This window comes from Filicampus tigris, chromosome 13 (assembly GCF_054856515.1).
Source record: "Filicampus tigris isolate MCC_2025a chromosome 13, RoL_Ftig_1.0, whole genome shotgun sequence".
NCBI lineage: Eukaryota > Metazoa > Chordata > Actinopteri > Syngnathiformes > Syngnathidae > Filicampus > Filicampus tigris.
Genome location: NC_141229.1, coordinates 23,342,148 through 23,363,073, shown reverse-complemented (window position 1 = coordinate 23,363,073; position 20,926 = coordinate 23,342,148). Strand labels below are relative to the sequence as shown.

The following is a 20,926-nucleotide window of genomic DNA, read 5'->3' as shown; positions in this document are numbered from 1 at the left end:
CAGCTTTGTTTAATTGTCGAACTGCCCATTGCCATGCGATAGTTTTTCACGAAAAGCACAAACTTCGTATCTTATCATCAGGAAGGTCTACACATTCTTCTGAGCAATTCTGAAGTCTACCTGGTTAAACTGCGAGGAGAAAAATATCAAAGAATAAAACATGTACTTCATTTAGCCAGTAGGTGGCGCTACCACTACGATGAAAAATAAGTTCGGAGTTGTCTTCAGGCTTCGACTTTTATCACATGTCAGTAGTTGTCAGTAGTAGAAATTATTATGTAGGTCAAGTTCCAGCAGCTATTGTAATCAGTGCAAATTCATACTATAAACTTAATTCAAAATGGCGGACTTCCTGTTTGGTTTAGCATATGGCTCCAAGAGACTTTTTTGTAGGATTTGAACTGTTACATATACCACCACTTTTTTGTAGATCTCGAAGAAACGTACAACCAGGGCTGAATTCTTAAATACTTCTAGGGGGCGCTAGCGAGCTATTTTTTACAAACTGCACAAAAAAAGAAAAAAAAAAATCATGATTTTGCCAGGACTGATGTATGTGCAAGATATCGTGAGATTTCGTGCATGTCCAGACCTTCAAAATGAGCGTTGTTTTTTGGCGAACTACGTGTTGCCATGGCAACAGCTTTTCACAAATTTCGTATTTTAATATTAGGAAGTCCTCAACTGTATTCCGAGCAAAGATGAGGTGGACCTATCAAAGAAAAAAACATGTATTTTCTTCAGCCACTAGGTGGGGCTACCACTACGATGAAAAATAATTTGGTAGATATGAACAATTTAGAGAAGATTGAATGATCTGAGTCAAGTTAAAACTGCATTTATTGTCATGTTGAATAATCAGACTTTGTGGCACCATCAAGTACACGCCCTTGTCGAAAAGTCACAATATTCGGTATAGAGCAAGATCAACGTCTTGAGGCTTTTCTGGCAAATTTTCAGTCAGATATGTTCACCGGGCTCCGTGCAGTGATTAGAAATGTAAAAAAAAAATTTTTTTGTTGCCACTAGATGGCGCTGTATGTATAGTGGAATATTATCATATAGTTGTCTTCAGGTCGTGACTCTTAACGTACAGGTGAAGTTTGGGGATTTTTTTGGAGCATGTGCAGGGGAGTGGTTTTTCTCCTGTATGGTGAATGAAAAAATGGACACAAATTTACACAAATTTGATGCCCCGCCCCAATCATATAGTTGATCGAAAACTCGACAAATGTTTCCCATTTGTTGCCCCAGGTCTTAAGATGATATATCCGAAGTTTTAAGTCAATCGGATGAATCCTCCGGGACATGGGTGCAAAAGTATGCACCCTGTAAATATGCAAAAATGGTAAAAAATTGGACATTAAAAAATTCATAGCTCCTGTACATTTTAGACTATGGATGCAATGGACTTTTTTGTACGTCTCAGGGTGCTACACGTGCCTGTCAATTTTTGTAGGCCTAGGTCAAACGGGCTGGGATTGTTTTTTTATTTTGCCACTCTAGGTGGCGGTACAGAGCCATTTCGTTTGTGTCGTTTAGGGCGACTTTAAAATATCAAATTTTTTGCCAGGCCCGATGAAACTGCAAAGTTTGGTGAGTTTTTCGTGCATGTTTAGGGGGTCAAAAATGCGGTCGAACGCGGAGAAAATAGAAAAAAATAATAATTTCTACAAAAACAATAGGGTCCTCGCAGCGGTCACTGCTTGGGCCCTAATAAATTCTACAGAAACAATAGGGACCTCGCAGCGATCGCTGCTCGGGCCCTAACTAGAGCTGCAAGCAGCTATAAAGGGCCCTTGCAGCCCCGGCAAATTTGGGGTACTGGAACGTGGGGAGGCTCAGACATTGAAATTGAATTTTTTCGAAAATGAAGGACATCAGATTCAAAGTAATTTTTATCAAATATGACCAATGCAAAAGGCTGAACATTAGGCAAAATGTGAAAGAAAATTCACAATGGCTGACTTCCTTTTCAGTTCAGTGTAGGGCTTCAGAGACTTTTTGTTGGTCTTGTTATATGTGCCTCCAACTTTTGCTAGATGTTGGCAAAAATTATAACAAGGGCTACTTCGCTAAAATGTTGTAGGGGTGGTTGCTAAGCCATTTTTAAAACAAAATGCTCGACAACCTAATATATAGTGATGCTGTTTTTTAAAAAGAAATGTAGGGGGTTCTAGTGAGCCATTTTTTACAAATTGCACAATAAAATGAAATAAAATATTTATGATTTAGCCAGGCCTGATGCATGTGCAAAGTTTTGTGAGATTTCGTGTGTTTAGACCCCCAAAAGTAGTGGTGTTTTCTTGGCGAATAGAGTGTTGCCATGGTAACAACTCCGAAAACTCACAAACTTAGTGATGCATTATCATGTAAGCTAAAACACTCTTCAGAGTAAATATGGTGTGTATCTGGTTAACCGCTGGCAGTAAAAACACATTTCGTTTAGCCAGTAGGTGGCGGTACCAGTACGGTAAAAGTTCGTAGATGTTTTCAGGCTGTGACTGTCATCACATGTGAGAAATCTTGAGAAGAAATGATCATGTGGAAAAGGTTACAGCAGCTTTTGTAGTTCAGGTGACGCTAGGGGTGGGTGATCTGGCAAAAATATCGGATCACGATTTTTTAAAAATAAACTCACGATCACCATTTTATCATGATTTTTTTTTTTTTTACATCGTTTTTTAAGACTAATTTGCACATTTCTGACCATTTTCCTCATGTTAAACATAAAACATTTAAATTTGTATAAAACCCTAAAAGAAAAAAATGACATTTTAAGTCAGGTTAAGCTTTCTGAACAGGTTTTAATATGAATGGTGACAATTTTTATCAAAATGTGCAGTTAATGTAAACATAAAAGGTAACATAATGTAAACATAAAAACACAGCTCGTAACGCAGGTCTAGTACTTTGAAGAGTCTTTTAAAGCCCTCGTTTTCCACTGTTTTAATGGGAATCACGTCTTCAGCAAGGTAATAAGTCACTGCCTCATTTACTTCTTTACACTACTTGCTTGTTTTTTCATATGGAGTGCTCTTGTTAAATGGCTGTGTTACCGTGGGTTGCGTTAGCTTGGAGCTAGCGGCTGCCTCTGGCTACCAATGGTCTGATCTCCGTTTGCTTTGGCTGTCGGCGCTGATGTCCGATCCGAGTCCCTGCAAACTTTGCAAACAACTGGTTTGCGCTTTCTACTCTGAGGATAAGCCAAACCAAATCGACACTGTAGATGTGGAGTTTCTTTTCGGGACCAACTCTGCTTCTTGGTGACTTTCCGCTATAGCTCCCCGCTATACTAACAGGGGGGCGGGGAGTGTCACATACGGTGCACTGTGCGTGCTGTGATTGGTTGGTCGGGTATAGGCGTCAGAGGCTTTGCGCAGCCATAGAGCTAAACTGTTTAGAATGTACCATGTAGACGATTAAACGATCTTTCGGCTATATGAGATCGTGAACACGTTAAACCGCTTAACGATCTAATATCGTAATATCGCCCACCCCTAGGTGACGCCAAACTTTAGAGTTAATTCAAAATGGCAGACTTCCTAGGTTAGGTTTAGCAAATGGCACCAAGAGGCTTTTTTGTAGGTCTTGGCCTCTTACATATATTTCCAAATATTCAGAGATGTAGGTGAAACGTACAGCCGGGGCCACTTTTTTAAAACTTTCTAGAGGGCGCTAGCGAGGCATCTTTAAAAGATTGCACAGCTAAATAATTAATAATTGATGAATTTACCAGGCCTGATATGTGTGCAACGTTGCATGAGTTTTCACGCATGTTTTCAAAATCAGCATTGTTTTATTGGCAAAACTGGGCATTACCATGGCAACAGCTTTTTGCGAACAATCACAAACGGGTTTTAACATCAAGAAGGCTTAAATAGTCTTCCGAGCAATTATGAGGAAGAGATCTGGTTAACGTGGTTAATGTTTTTCCTTCAGCCATTAGGTGGCGCTACCACTACGATGAAAAAAGAAGTTCGTAGATGTCTTCAGGCCTTGGCTATCATCAAATATGAAACTTTTTCGAGAAGATAGTAACATCTCAGTCAAGTTACAGTACCTTATATTATCAGACTTTGCGCCTCGTCATGGCCATGCCCATCGCCAAAGTCACTGTCAGATTTACCGTGTTAATGGGCGATAATGAAATTTTGTAATTGATCACGTCAAAATATTTGACACATTTAACGCATGCGCAGAATGACCACCGATGCATAATCCCACTCAGAAGTGAACAGTGAGCAGCAGCGACATGTGTCACCCGCGGGAGTGTAAGAAGCATTTCGAAAGAAGAGGGCAGCTTTACATCTCAGAAATGTAAATAAATTGGTTTCCCTCAGCGACTGAGGATGAGTAGAGAAGAGGGCTGTCTTTTGTGAAGATGAAGTCAGTTTAAAGGAGGAACACACAACTTGCTGATGCCAACGACATCATAGCACTATGAGCCAATCACATTCGTGTGCACTTCAGGGACCAAAACATAAACTCTAAGAATATAAAGAAGCATTTCGAAAAAAGAGGGCAGCTTTAAATCTCAGAAATGTGAATAAATTGGTTTGCCTCAGCGACTGAGGATGAGTAGAGAAGAGGGCTGTCTTGTTTTGTGTTAATAAAGTCAGTTTAAAGAAGGAACACACAACGTGCTGATACCACCTACAGCATAGCACAACAGCATAGCATAACATAATGAGCCAATCACATTCGTGTGCACTTCAGCGACTACTTGGAAAACATACACTCTAACAATATTACAATGGCCACATATAAATGTGTACATTACACACCCACGCACACCCACGCACACCCACGCACACCCACTCACACCCCCGCACAGACACGCACACCCCCACACCCCCACACCCCCACCCCCCCACACACACACCCACACACACACTTTATTTGCACACATTTGAAATATTTCTGTCACTGGTCTGAGGATCTTTTGCGTTTTTGTTTTTGTAGTGAATAAACTACAGAAAGAATGTTAGTAATTTTTAAATGTCACCTCATGAGGATTTGTTGATATAATCAAAAAATACATTGCATATGAACAGTATGTTAAATGTATGAATCCGTCTTGTGTGTTTTATCTTTCCATTCCAACAACAATTTACAGAAAAATGTGGATTGTTTTTTAAAATGTGATTAATTCGATTAAAATGTTTAATCGTTTGACAGCTCTAACATATATAACAGATATATATGTATATATAACAGATATATATACATATATATATATATACATACATATATACATATATATATACATACATATATACATACATATATACATATATATACATACATATATAACATACATATATATATATATGTATGTTAGGGCTGCCAAGATTAGTCGACTAATCACGACGAATGAAGTAGTCGACGAGTATACATATATATATATATATATATATATATATATATATATAAAGTGCTTTGTTACAGCTCTAGCTGTTATGAAATGTGCTATATAAATAAAATTGTATTGTATTGTGTATATATATATATATATATATATATATATATATATATATATATATATATATATATATATATATATATATATATATATATATATTAGGCCTGCACGATATGTCGTTTGAACATCGCGATGTGCGCATGCGGGAAAATCCTTTAAGTTTCAGCTTTGCAACCATACTCCAAAAAACAAAAACAAAAAAAAAATCATTTCATCGCTCTACTGGAAGTAAATCTGTGCCATCGAAGTTTGCACATCGTAGGACGTGCGATGTTTTAACTTTTGTTTTCTTAGAACATGCAAACTTTTGTTTTGCTTCATAAAAGCAGCAAGCTACTCCGTGCTCTTAAGGCCCTGATACACCAAAAAGACGCTGGCCAACAGTGACAGACGCTTACCCAATGTGCCGTCCGGCCGGCTGTCGGCACGTCACGCAGAAGGAATACACCGCAACGACAGACAGCGACGCTAAAGTACCTTCTGTATCGCACCTTCTCAATCGCATGCATGAGATGTAATACCCTTCCATACCATCGGCGGCGGTAGTCACCATTTCTCATTGTTAGAAAACTCAAACCGGAAAGCTGTTGGCCGGCGACGGATTATAAAAATGTAAACAATGCATTCAGCTCTATTCTTCGCTCACGATAAACTCCCACACGAAGTAAACCATCACGTTCTTGACACGGTATTGTGAAATACTTAGATTGTCAACCCTCGCGCTCATGTACTTGTAAGAAGATTAAGGCAGCGGAGGTGCGCTCATTGTTTTTTCCGTCTTTTTCACTTCTCGTTCGTGCTCCGCGCGCTGATTTGCTAGCTAACAGCCAATCAGAGTGACCAAATGTCACGACTGGTGACGCCGATTCAACATATGTAAACGCCCCCAAGATGCTTACAGACGGGTTACGACACTACTACAGTGGCCACTACACCAATCAGACTGCGCTGTAAAGACTCCACGACGCTTAACGACCTCCGACGTATCAGGGCCTTTACAGTCTGTCTCACTCACCACCTCCCTCCTGCCAATCAGTCACCGGCCCCTCCCCCTCCACTCTCACAGCCGCTGCTGTCCAAATGTATCTGCTCTGAGACGACATGGAGGAGGAGGAGGGGACGACAGCAGAAGCGGCAGTGGATTTAGTCCCCAAAAGAAAGTCAACATCCGAAAAGTATTTTGGCTATAAAAAGGAAGATTCAGAACAAAAAAACATCCTTTGCCAACAGTGTCTCACCGTTGTTGCTGCAATCGCCATCACAAGGCCCTGTATGACCAGTTCAAACTAAGAAGTGGGACCCGAGGTGAAACTTCATCTACTCAAAAAACAATTACAGTCCCCTTTGTCAACATATCTCCTTATGATTAGAAGTCCAAACAGCACCGAAAAATCGTGGATGCAATACGTTTTAGGTATTGTTATATAACTCAGGGGACTAATGCACCTGCACTTTCATTTTTAATATTTTTGTTCTAATTTGTTTAATTTAATTTAATTTAATTTACAACTTTGCTGCAGTTTCACAAATGTCTTTTTATCTTAATGTTATATTTTTGTAAACAACTCAGGCGCTAGTACACTTACTTTTTATTTTTTTCATATTTTATAGTTTAGTTTAAAGATGGTTATAACGCTGCTTCTGCTTTAGAGGTTTTTTATTTTCTTCTATTTTTTAAAATGACTTAAGGGACTAGTGCACCCGCTCTTTTATTTATTTTTTTGTTTAAAATAGGTGTAATATTTTGCTGCCGTTTACATTGAAGTGTGAAATACAATGTTAAATAATCTATTATGTTACAGAGACATGGCCTCCGTAATCCTTTTTTTTTACAGCAATCCTTAGTCTGGATTAAACGATATTATAAGAATACAATGATGTCTTGGTGAATTAACCAAATTATTCCCAAACAAATCTATTCAAGTCATGTGGTGAAAATTCTTCTATTTTCAATACCCCAAAAATCGCAATGCGCAATGTCATTTTTTCCCAATATCGTGCAGCCCTAATATATATATATATACACACACACTCTGTAATAATTGTCATTTATTTTGTCATTTATTTTGTCCTTTTATTTAGTTTCTTAGCAGGGTTCTGGTCAATGGGCAGCATCTGGTTCATCGTCATGGAAATGGCAACATTCTGGCTAAAAGGCAGCAGTTCTGTCAATGGCCTTGTAGATGTGGGCAAATATCTCAGTGTACACCAGGAGTGAGTTCTGTGCTGGATGGTTGCGGCTGCTGCAAGAGTTGTGCGAAGCAAATTGGAGAGCCATGCAACGAGCGGGACATCTGTGATCGGCACAAAGGAATGTATTGTGACTTCTCAGCCGACAAACCAAGATTCGAAATTGGAGTATGTGCTTGTGAGTAGAATTTTGATGAATAATACACTGTACATTGCACACTTGAAGAATCAGATGTGGTGCGGGAATACGTGTGGGTGATTGGGTGTTACAGAGGAGGAAACAGGAATCAGGCTTCGATGGAAAAGAATGATAGCGACTCCTAACAGGATAACCTGAAAGAAGAAGAATATTCGGTAAACTAGTTTAGGAAATCAACAATTCCCAAGCCATATCGCCAGCCCTACTTTAGGAAGCTGGGAAGTCTATAATCATTGGAAAAAAATCATACCATGCTCTTCCTATATTACGATATATCGCGCATTGTGAGATTTTTCAAAAATATGAAGGGCCCTCAAGCCCGGGCCACTTCAGGTATTTTGCATGTTGGGATACTGAATTTTTTGAAAATGGCACAATAAATCTCCAACATATGATTTTTTTTCTTTGCCAGGTTTAATGTGTGCAAAATTTTATGAGTTTTCACAAATGTGTTGACCCTCATCTGTCTCTACTCAAGATTTCTTCTCTTTCACCTAAATGGGATTTTGAGTTCTTTTCTTGCCTAATTTGGGGTTTGAATCATGGGATGTCACCAATCTTCGTTAAGTGGGAGCCTGTGAAGCCCTTGGAGACTCTTTTGTGAGTTGGGGATTTACAAATTAAATAGGCCACCTTGACTTAACTACTCCTACATTTGCTGTAGGTTTTAAACATTTTGTTTTGTCTGGTAACAGACACAAACCCATGGGAAATAATCCCTCATACACAATATGTGTGGCTGTGCATTTGCATATATCTGTGTCTCAGAGATGGGATGTAACGAAGTACAAATATTTTGTACAGTAAAATACTTACAAATACTTTGTTTCTGTACTTGAGTAGTTTTTTCCAGTACTTTGTAATTGACGCAGTATTTATTTTTTTCAAAAACGTTTTACTATATCTGTTACATTTTAACACCAGTATATGTACTGTTTACTCAATATATTTTCAAAACAGGGTCATTAATTTTGTTTTACATGATGCATGGTGATTGAAAAATAAATTTGACAAATGTTCGTGACTCCGCCCAACATAAGAAGGGTTACATCCCAGCTTGTTATTGGCTCTATCTCAAGCTATGACATGACCCGAGATGCTATGCAAAAACGATCAACGACGTGGAGTGTGACGAACGATTCTTGGAGAATGCATTGCATCTTGTGTAAACCTAAAGTCCATGAGCTTGGCACCTACAAGAATTCCCGATCCAATCTGAGAAAACATGTCGAGGTAAAGCTAAATGATTACCCTTTCATAAACTTGGCCCTGGTTAATGATGTTAGTTTAGCATAACATGCTGTATTAGTGTGATAGACCATTTGGTTCCATCCATCCATCCATCCATCCATTATCTATACCGCTTATCCTCACAAGGGTCGCGGGCGTGCTGAGCCTATCCCAGCAGTCTTCGGGCAGTAGGCGGGGGACACCTTGAATTGGTTGCCAGCCAATTGTAGGGCACACAGAGACAAACATCCACACTCACTCACAATCACACCTAGGGGCAATTTAGAGTGTCCAATCAACTTACCATGCATGGTTTTGTAATGTGGGAGGAAACCGGAGTACCCGGAGAGAACCATCGCAGGCGCGGAAAGAACATGCAAACTCCACACAAGGAGGCCGGAGCCGGGATCCTAACACCGACCTCTGAACTGTGAGGCGGACGTGCTAACCAGTCGACCACCGTGCCGCCCCCATTTGGTTCCATTTGTTTGTTCTCAGGAACACCTAGAAATTTTGAAGTTTGAGAACCAAAAAACCAATCCAGTCAAAGGGTGTGTTTAGTGATGACCTTTCAAATTTGACATGAGGAGGAAACGTGGTAAAAATGCATTTTACTTTTACTCACGAAGTACATTTCCCATACTTTTTTACTTTTACTAGTAATTAGTTGACTAAGTTCTTTTACCAGAGTTTGTTATACAAGTAATTGTACTTTTACTCAAGTATATAATGTCAGTACTTTTCCCATCCCTGCTGTGCATGAACATAGCTTGAGAACACAATTGCTTGTCCTCCAGTCACTGCTAGCAAAGAAACACCACACTTTTCAACATTTTTTAAAGAGAAAGCATCTTTGAAGCTTGGTGAGTATTTGTGCCACTTTAGGCCTTCAAAAACATCTTTGTTTACTTGCCAAACAAGCGTGTCACAATGACACCACATTTTCCTATCAATATCTGTAGGTGAAACAGCCAAAGTTTGAAGTACATCAAATTAAATCACCTGGGTGAGTTTAATAAAATATGGCATCTTAAATAGGTGGAAATTTGTGAAAGGAAATTAAAAAGGTTACAAATTTCCTGTTTGATTCAAGATGTGGCTCCAAGTGTTTTTGTAGGTCTTGGCCCGTTACATATGGCTCCCAATTTTTGTAAACATTGGTGAATCTGAACGCTTCAATAAATATTCTAAGGGGTGCTATGAGCCTTTTTCCCTTTTTTTTTTTTTTTTGCAATCCCACAATAACCCTCGAATATAGTTTCAACAACTACAGTGTTAGAAACAGACCTTTACTTTCATAAGTTGAGAACCACCCCACATAAACTGGAAAACTGCACATTTAAAAAAAAAAAAACACTGAACACACAGTCCAAGGTGGAGTGTAGCATGTTCTTGAACAGCATTTATCCATCCATCAAATTGTTGTGCTCTGCATGTCCTCTTTTCTTCTCATCCTCTCCTTCCTGCCATCATCCCTATCAGGATCCAGATGTAGCCATCTTTGGATTTGGCATCGATATCCTGGTCTTTGGCCCCAGATGTGTGGCCCAGGCGGTTACATTGAAACTCATGTCATGTCATGTCATCTTCCAAATCGCTTATCCTATACAGTATAGTAGTTGCAGGGTAGTTGCTGGAGCCTATCCCAGCCGTCAACTGGCGAAGGCAGACTACACCCTGAACTGGTCGCCAGCCAGTCGCAGGGCACACACAGACACCGTCACTGAGCGGGAATCGATCCCACGCTGCCCGCACACAACTCAGGCGTGTGTACCACTACACTATCAGTGACCTTCACTGAAACCTGGTTTTAATTAACTTTTTGTATCGTCAGGTAATTTGACTACCAAAAAGAATAATTCAACTAAAATTGATATTGTGGCGTCAGATCAAATGTTTCCAGCTTTGTATAAAGAAACATTTTGTTTTGTTTTTTAACTGATGCAAATAAACACACGGATGGGCAGTGTCTTAAGAAAACTGAAATTTGTGCATGTCATAACCAATGTATGGTCAATAAAAATAACCATTGAAGATTCTTAAACTAGGTGCGACATTATGGAGGGATGGGAAATTAAAGTCCAGAAAGTAAAAACCCTGCCAAAGTTTGTCTTGAGCCACAGGTACTTCTAATCAAACTGAGCTTGTTTACCTGCCAGTTGAGTAGAAGTACCTGTGGCTAAAACAGTCTCGATATTGTCCACAGGCGGCATTCTGGAATCTTCTTGCTTGTTCTTGTTCTTTTTCTTTATTGGGGGATGGAAACTGACTTTTGATGTGCATTACTGCCACCTACTGTGCTGGAATGTGGGTCAGAGTAGTATTATAACTATTGCACAGTTCTAGGAGAAAAACAAACAGAAAAACAAAAATTCTCTTTCTAAAGCCCGTTTCTCTTAAAAACTGAAACAGAGCCTTAAACTTAATAACTTCTGTCCTCAGCACATTTTTAAGACAAAACACTACCACCACACTCTTCTTTAATTCATTTATAAAGTTTTCTGTACTGGTCCCGTTTTTGTTTTTTTTTGGCACCAACACAATCATTCACACTCACATATCGAGTGGGAAGTGAACCCACACCGAGGTCAGGTGACTGCACCACCACCTCAACGGAGGAGCCACAGAAGACCAATTTTTTTCATATTTGAAAATGAAGCCAGACAATGTATTAAAATGATCGTACACTCCAAAAATAGGAAAGCACTCAACAATTTGTATTTATGAGAGCGTTATAATGTTTTTGTTGAATAAATGTATTTTCCTCTTTGTTTGTCTACCCTTGGGTGTTATATTGATGTGTTGATCTGTGTTCTTGAAAAAAAGGATTTTAAATAAATAATTACTCTTTTCAAAATAAATACTCGTACAGTTACCTAGGTAACAGAGTGGGGCCAGCTATGGTTACCGTATTTTCCGGACTATACGTCGCTCCGGAGTCGCACCAGCCATAAAATGCCCAATAAAGAGGAAAAATCATATAAGTCGCACTGGAGTATAAGTCGGATTTTGGGAGAAAATGTATTTGATAAAATCCAACACCAAGAACAAACATTTCATTTAAAATTTAAATGACGAACAATTTAAAATAAAAATAGAATAGAGGCAACAACTGGCTGAACGGTATGCTTACGTTACATTATACAACGCCCCCACCACCCCCTCTCGGAAGCCAAGTTGTCTCTGACACGTAACGCTAATAAATGTGTCCATATAAATCAAATTAATAAAATTGTGCGCTAAGTACACATCATTTCCACCGAGCTACGATGGTAACATTTAGCTAACATCCACACATGTAGCATTACAAGAAAGTTACGGTAAGATAACTTTAAACTCACCAAAATGGTCGTAGATTGATTTAACAAATCTTTTATTTATCACCGACCATGTAGAATGTTTCCAGGTCTCCAAAAGTATTTTTGTATTCGATCATAATTATCTCTTTGTTCGTCTCCCCCAGTCTCCGCTCCGTGCGTGTGTCTGTGGCTGGCTGATGATGCAATTATGATGCACGGCACATTTAAAGGAACAGTACACTATTTTATATAGATGGATTGATAGACAGTCAAATTGTCATTCTATCATACTATTTTAATTACTTATTTAACAAAATATTAGATTTTAACCGTTTAAATTCTTCATGCATTTTAATAGCTTTTAGGATTTGTTTTTATGTTTCTTTATGTGGGTTAAAATAACATGTAAAATGATATACCGATAATGTGTTAATAATTTCACACATAAATCACTCCAGAGTATAAGTCGCACCCCCGGCCAAACCATGAAAAAAAAACGGGACTTATAGTCCGGAAAATATGGTATATGATTTGGCTGTGATATGGGCCTTATGTGGCTCGCATTGTGGATACCAGATGTGGACCACTAAAGGACCATGATTCATTGAGGTATGTGGGCCAAGTGCAGGTGGTTTTGCTCTTTATTTTGCTATTTGGGTGTCTTGTGCTGACGTCAGTCGACCTTTAATGTAACCAAGCGTGGCACGTCGTAATGGTGTACTCGCGCGCACGTATGTGTGTGTGTGTTGGTATATGTGATATAGACCAACAAATGACCGGACTTTTCACCTGGGAAAAGTGGACATTTGCGCTTAGACTGACACACGCAGTGTCACCCAAATTCAAGACTTGTTTTTTAATTTTATAGGGTCTAAAAAAATGTTGTTGTTTTTTTTAAAAAAGAGGAAAATGTGAGCCTGCTACTCAGCTGGGACGATAATCATTCATTAGTTCATCTCTATATAGCTTATAAATATGAGTTTTTGATCTGTCAGCGTAATCCCCTCACCTGAGTTTTTGTGTGTGTGTGTATGATATCCTGCTGGCCGTTTTTTATTATAGCATTTTCATATACACACATACACCTACACACAAACAAGGGGGCGGGGACATGACATAGTTTTGGGCGAGACGAGGCACCTAATTTTGCGCGAAAGCACTAGATCTGGCGGGAAAGTGACGAACAACGCTGGATCTTTTTACTTATTTCTTCAAGACAGGACAGCTTGGCAAGTTAATTTTATGATAAAAATATGACTTTTTTTATTAATTTATTAATTAATATGCAAAGAGTGACTTAAAGTAACACTGCATCATACGTACGTTTTTGTTGATTGTGGCGGTGCCATGTGGACAAAAGTGGTAGTGTTTTGACAAAAATCAACCACATTTCCCATGCCTGCCAGCACGTAGTGTCGTGAAATCCTGAGCCGTCCTTATAGCGAAAGGAGGAAGTGAGTATGCCGTAAAGCAATTCAGGACATTTGTATTTTTTTGTGTGCCAGGGTATATCCCACCCTCCTCAAAATTGCTTTGTGCCAGCAAAAACGATACAGACCCCCTCAGAGCATGAAGTCCCATTCAACTACTGTACTTGTAAGTCAATGTTTCATTAAAAGAGTTGTAAAAAAATGTTATTAAAGTCGATTTTCTGCCCAGTGCTGCTTTAACAGCGTGCCACTACGTTTAAATGCCCATTTTTTTACTGCTTGTATGGCCTCATCTGTATGTTCCTTGACCCGTACATTAGTGTTAGTTCCGTTAACAATAAGTAGATGAATATATTTTATTCAACACACTTTTTGGCGTTGGAACTGGACTAGAGGAGACTAAAACCAATAAACATTGACTGGGACTAAATCAGTCGGCATGTTCGTGGACTAATGAAGATGAGACGAAAATGTCGTCCATAAAGGAAAGACTGAGCATTTTAGGTTAGGAACAAAGACCGATGAAAATTAATGACTTCTTGGTGTCTTATTACTACCATTCTCTCTACCAAGTTCTCCCGCAATTCACGGCAAAATGACGCTAGGTGGCAAGTTCTCGCGATCAACAAACCAATGTCTGAGAGTTTTTTGGGTTTTTTTCCTCTGAGATTCTCCTCCTCTTAATGTGTGTTGCACGACATAATCAAGCAGCAACCAATAAAAGAGCCACCAGGTGACGTCGGTTTTAGTTCGAATGTCTGCCCTAATGTTGTCATTTAACTATGCCCGACACACAACACTAGGTAAAAATCCATCCATCCATGATCTCCCGCTTATCCGAAGTCGGGTCGCGGAGGCAGCAGCTTCTGCAGGGAAGCCCAGACTTCCCTCTCCCCAGCAACATCTTCCAGCTCTTCCAGAAGGATCCCAAGGCGTTCCCAGGCAAGCCGGGAGACATAGTCTCTCCAGCGGGTCTCCTGCCGGTGGGACATGCCCGGAACACCTCACCAGGGAGGCGTCCAGGAGGCATCCTCCCGGATGGCCGAACTTCTCACCCTATCTCTAAGGGAGAGCCCAGACACCCTGCGAAGGAAACCCATTTCGGCCGCTTGTATCCGAGATCTTGTTCTTTCGGTCATGACCCACAGCTCATGACCATAGGTGAGAGTAGGAACGTAGATCGACCGGTAAATTGAGAGCTTCGCCTTTCGGCTGAGCTCCTTCTTCACCACGACAGACCGATACAGGGTCCGCATCACAGCAGACGCTGCACCGATCCGCCTGTCGATCTCCCGTTCCATCTTACCCTCACTCGTGAACAAGACCCCAAGATACTTGAACTCCTCCATTTGAGGCAGAATCCCATCCCCGACCCGGAGAGGGCACGTCAGCCTTTTCCGACTGAGGACCATGGTCTCAGATTTGGAGGTGCTGATTTTCATTCTGACCGTTTCACACTCGGCTGCGAACCGCTCCAGCGAGAGTTGGAGATCGCGGCTTGAAGAAGCCAACAGTACCACATCATCTGCAAAAAGCATAGATGCAATACTGAGGCCACCAAACCGGACCCCCTCGACACCTCGGCTGCGCCTAGAAATTCTGTCCATAAAAGTTATGAACAGAATCGGTGACAAAGGGCAGCCTTGGCGGAGTCCAACCCCCACAGGAAACGAATCCGACTTACTGCCGGCAATGCGGACCAAACTCTGACATCGGTGGTACAGGGACCGGACAGCCCTTATCAGGGCGCTCGGTACCCCGTACTCCCAAAGCACCCCCCACAGAACTCCCCGAGGGACAGGGTCGAACGCATGTAGACTGGTTGGGCGAACTCCCATGCACCCTCGAGGACCCTGCTGAGGGTGTAGAGCTGGTCCAGTGTTCCACGGCCGGGACGAAAACCACATTGCTCTTCCTGAATCCGGGATTCGACCTTCCGACGGACCGTCCTCTCCAGCACCCCTGATAGACCTTGCCGGGGAGGCTGAGGAGTGTGATCCCTCTGTAATTGGGGCACACCCTCCAGTCCCCCTTCTTAAAAAGGGGGACCACCACCCCGGTCTGCCAATCCAGAGGCACTGTCCCCGATGTCCACGCGATGTTGTAGGGACGTGTCAACCATGACGCTTTTATGAACTCCGGGCGGACCTCATCCACCCCCGGGGCTTTGCCACCGAGGAGCTTTTTGCCTACCTCGGTTACTTCAACCCCAGAGATAGGAGAGCCCACCTCAGAGTCTCCAGGCTCTGCTTCCTCAGTGGAAGGCGTGTCGGTGGAATTGAGGAGGTCTTCGAAGTACTCTCCCCACCGACCCACAACGTCCCGAGTTGAGGTCAGCAGCACCCCATCTCCACTATAAACAGTGTTAATGGTGCACTGCTTTCCTCTCCTGAGACGTCGGATGGTGGACCAGAATTTCCTCGAAGCCGTCCAGAAGTCATTTTCCATGGCCTCCCCGAACTCCTCCCACACCTGAGTTTTTGCCTCAGCAACCGCCAGAGCTGCATTCCGCCTGGCCAGCCGGTACCTGTCAGCTGCCTCTGGGGTCCCGCAGGCCAAAAAGGCCTCCTTCTTCAGCTGGACAGCATCCCTTACCGCTGGTGTCCACCAACGGGTTCGGGGATTGCCGCCACGACAGGCACCGACCACCTTGCGGCCACAGCTCCGATCGGCCGCCTCAACAATGGAGGCACGAGACATGGTCCACTCGGACTCGATGTCCCCCACCTCCCCCGGGATGTGGGAAAGGTTCTGCCGGAGGTGGGAGTTGAAACGCCTTCTGACAAGGGATTCTGCCAGACGTTCCCAGCAAACCCTCACAATACGTTTGGGTCTGCCAGGTCGGACCGGCATCTTCCCCCACCATCGGAGCCAACTCACCACCAGATGGGATCAGTTGACAGCTCCGCCCCTCTCTTCACCCGAGTGTCCAAAACATGTGGCCGCAAGTCAGATGATACGACTACAAAGTCGATCATCGAACTGCGGCCTAGGGTATCCTGGTGCCAAGTGCACATATGGACACCCTTATGTTTGAACATGGTGTTTGTTATGGACAATCCGTGATGGCCACAGAAGTCCAGTAACTGAACACCGCTCGGGTTCAGATCGGGGGGGCCATTCCTCCCAATCACACCTCTCCAGGTCTCACTGTCATTGCCCACGTGAGCATTGAAGTCCCCCAGCAGAACGATGGAGTCCCCAGGTGGAGCGCCCTCCAGCACACCCTCCAAGGACTCCAAAAAGGGTGGGTACTCTGCACTGCTGTTTGGTGCATAAGCACAAACAACAGTCAGGACCCGTCCCCCCACCCTCAGGCGGAGGGAGGCTACCCTCTCGTCCACTGGGGTAAACCCCAATGTACAGGCGCCAAGCCGGGGGGCAATAAGTATGCCCACACCTGCTCGGCGCCTCTCACCCTGGGCAACTCCGGAGTGGAAGAGTGTCCAACCCCTCTCGAGAGGACTGGTACCAGAACCCAAGCTGTGCGTGGAGGTGAGCCCGACTATATCTAGTCGGAACCTCTCAGCCTCACACACCAGCTCAGGCTCCTTCCCTGCCAGAGAGGTGACATTCGATGTCCCAAGAGCTATTTTTTGTTGCCGGGGATCGGACCGCCAAGGTCCCTGTCTTCTGCCGCTGCCCAGCTCACACGGCACCCGACCCCTTTGGCCCCTCCCACCAGTGGTGAGCCCATGGGAAGGGGGACCCACGTGTCCTTTTCGGGCTGAGCCCGGCCGGGCCCCATGGGTGCAGGCCCGGCCACCAGGCGCTCGCCATCGAGCCCCCCCCCCCAGGTCTGGCTCCAGAAGGGGGCCCCGGTGACCCGCGTCCGGGCGAGGGAAAACGTGATCCATTAATTTTTTTCTTCATAAGGGGTCATTTTGAGCCGTACTTAGTCTGGTCCCTCACCTCGGACCTGTTTGCCATGGGTGACCCTACCAGGGGATAAAGCCCCAGACAACTTAGCTCCTAGGATCATTGGGGCGCTCAAACCCCTCCACCACGATAAGGTGACGGCTTGTTCATGTATTTTCTATGTTACAAGCAGACTTTTTCGTGTATTGTGTAGTTTAGGAACAGGATTTTTCTCATTTGTACATACATACTAGGTAAAAAGTGCTTTCCTTTTTTGGTTCCTATATGAATGAATACATATACAGCATTTAAGAAAATAGAGCACTGCCAAAAATCCATTTTAGGATTTGGCAAGTTGGAAAACCAGGCATCTGAGCGTTATATAATCAGGGTGCTTGCATACTAACGTTAGAAAAGGTATTATGCACTCCACTTCTTGTAAATCAAAGTCTATACTTAATAAAAACGAGATGGGGTTGACTAAACTGCTCAAAACTAACAAACGTGATAGAAACCGGACTAAATTTGAGACAAAATTTAAAAATGGCTGATAAAATTACCACTACCCTACATTCAGCTGAATAAATCAGATAATCATGACACCTGCATCTGTAGCTGACAGTTGCTTCACCATCATAATTATATCCAATCATTGTATCTATCTGTGTATTTATTTATCTGTTATCGATTTATTGTACAACCGAGCTTGTTCATGTATTTTCTATGTTACAAGCAGACTTTTTCATGTATTGTGTATTTTCGGAGCAGGATTTTTCTCATTTGTACATATTTTGTCCTAGTGGAGTTGCTGTAAGATGGCCGACATTTTGCACATGTACTACACATAACTTAATGCACAGGAATCATACATTGTCACAGGTCCCCTCTTCACTCCATTGACCACGATGTTTTTCATTAGCGGACTCTTTTAGAGTACTGTCTTTTACAAGCTGGCTTTTTTGCATTGGTACCTGTTGAGTGGGGTTGCCGTAGCTTGATGTGAAATTTGGCCAACATTTTGCGCGTGCATACCACTCAACAGATGATTGAGTGTAGCTGTCTTTTGTTGTGTCTTGCAATTAACTATTAGAACCTTTACTTAGTCTCTTGATTCAAAAAAGAAAAAATGCCAAGGCGAAGGTGTTTGAATCCAAAAAAAGAAGCAAATCTTTATGTTGATCCTGGAAGAGACAAACATGGACTTGATGTGAAATACACCAGCGCATTCAAAGGTGAGCTAAATCTCACAATGACAGTTGACTAAAAACTGCATCTTTCACCGGACTTTATTGTTATTTTTGTCTGCTAGGGCAGGGGGTTTATGCTTGTGCTTCTTTTGAAAGAGGAGAATTCCTGCTGGAAAATCGTGGTGAACTTATCAACAAACAAGAACGTGAGAGGATACAGAGGGTGTACCATGACATGAAAGCCTTGATGTTTGAATTTCGCTTTGATGGAAGAACTTGGTGGTGCGTATTAAGTCCATGCTTTGTTTAATGAGTGCATATTAAAAGTCCATTCTTTGTTTCGTCATTGGAGTGACTCATTAGATTTGAGTCCAAACCTGAATGAGATCTTAAATCAGGAAAATCAACACTGCCAACTTCCAAGCGTATATTGATAATTGTTTTTTTCTTTTTGAAGTGTTGATGCAGCAACAGAGAATGGGTCGCTAGGAAGATTGGTCATCAACCCAAATGCCAAAATGACGTACTTAAATGTGTAAGGAAAGCCCCATCTCTGTTTGATTGCAACACGGGATATTGACCCTGGAGAGGAGATCACATAAGATTATGGTGACTGACTGGCCATGGAGAGGCAAGGCTGATCATATCAACATGTGATGAGTCTTGTTATTGTCAAAGGGAAAACCACAATCTTAAAATCAGTGTTGACTGCCTAAAAGTCATGTTGCTGTTTGTCAATTTAATCCTCAGGATTCTTCTCAACATAACACATCGTCCACATCCAAGCTCACCACAGAGGAAAGTATGTCTGCAGCCCCCACAGATGCTCTGAATTCTTGTCAAGAGGTAAATCATGGACACTTTCTATGTGTCTTTCACAGTCCATACACTATTTGGATTGAAAATGTTAACAGTACAAGGTTAATCTTTGATTTCAAATTGTTACCATATTAAGTTTGCGTTTGTGATTTAAGGTTAGCATGCATACAATTGCAACTTAAAGTGGAAGTTAAGCAGTCAATCAAGTCATCATTATTAGCTAAATGGATATCAATTTAAATAAAACCAATTGAAGGAAAAATGAAAAATGTTGAATTATAAAATGGAAAACTGATTTTAAGTTGCAGCTTTTGAAGCGAGAGCACTGCCATGTCTCTTACCATTTATGTTTTACTCTGTCTCCTTGAAGCTGCTGAGCCCAGCTAAGTGAACCAAGCCTGTGACGTCATGCGTTATTCTATTCAAACATGGCGGTGCCCATACTTCTAAAGGAGTATCTTAAAATTGTTTTTTCTTTCATAATGAAATATTTTCCATTGTAGTATTTATTTGTGTGTTGACATCCACTTCCACTCTAATTGCTCTTAAATAACATCAGACAATCATATTGTTCTAAAATAATTCTTTTTTTGTTAGTGTTTTTCAAATGTAAGATATTACAAATGTAAGATAACACAAGATATTCGAATAAAATCCCTCACAATGAAACATGTGTTTTACTTGATTAATTAGATGCACGGCTATCCGCATTGAATTCAGTGTAAAATCAGAAACAATTAAAAAAATAGCTTCAGTTGATGAACGACATTGGCAAGAGTTCAAATTTATTGTAGAAACTCAGTTATTGTTGATCCTGCGTTACTCTGAACATCACTGTGATGCACTGTGAAGTCTTTATGAAGGTATGGTCATCTGTCTGTTTGATGTTTCTGTCCTGTCTCTCTACAGCAGCCTGATGCAGAGATTTCTCACCAACCTTCAGAGAATGATGACCTTGAACAGGTATATGTGCTTGTTCAATGGATTTCAACGCCATTTTTAACTCTGAGAGTTAAATACTATCGACAATTTCTAATCAAGCAATCATGTTCTTGGAGTCTGATTGCACCAGTATGTATTGTTCTGTATTTCAAAATCGCAATACAATTTATTCATAAAATCGTTGAGCCCTATGTGTCTGAGCACCTGGATTCATTGTATATTGTACTGGCATATTTCACGATAGCATTTTAATCTTTTAAATCACATCCATAGGTTTGCATGTATGT

At 41.7% G+C, this 20,926-nt stretch overlaps 1 protein-coding gene across 1 annotated transcript in view; it reads left to right on the top strand.

Annotated features, from left to right (window-relative positions):
• Nucleotides 1–20,926, top strand: part of ccn6 (cellular communication network factor 6) — an 81,807-nt gene that overhangs the window by 15,565 nt on the left and 45,316 nt on the right. The window contains exon 2 of the mRNA XM_086050501.1: nt 7,568–7,853. Coding sequence (XP_085906627.1) covers nt 7,568–7,853 — 286 coding nt within the window. The remainder of the gene's footprint in view (nt 1–7,567; nt 7,854–20,926) is intronic.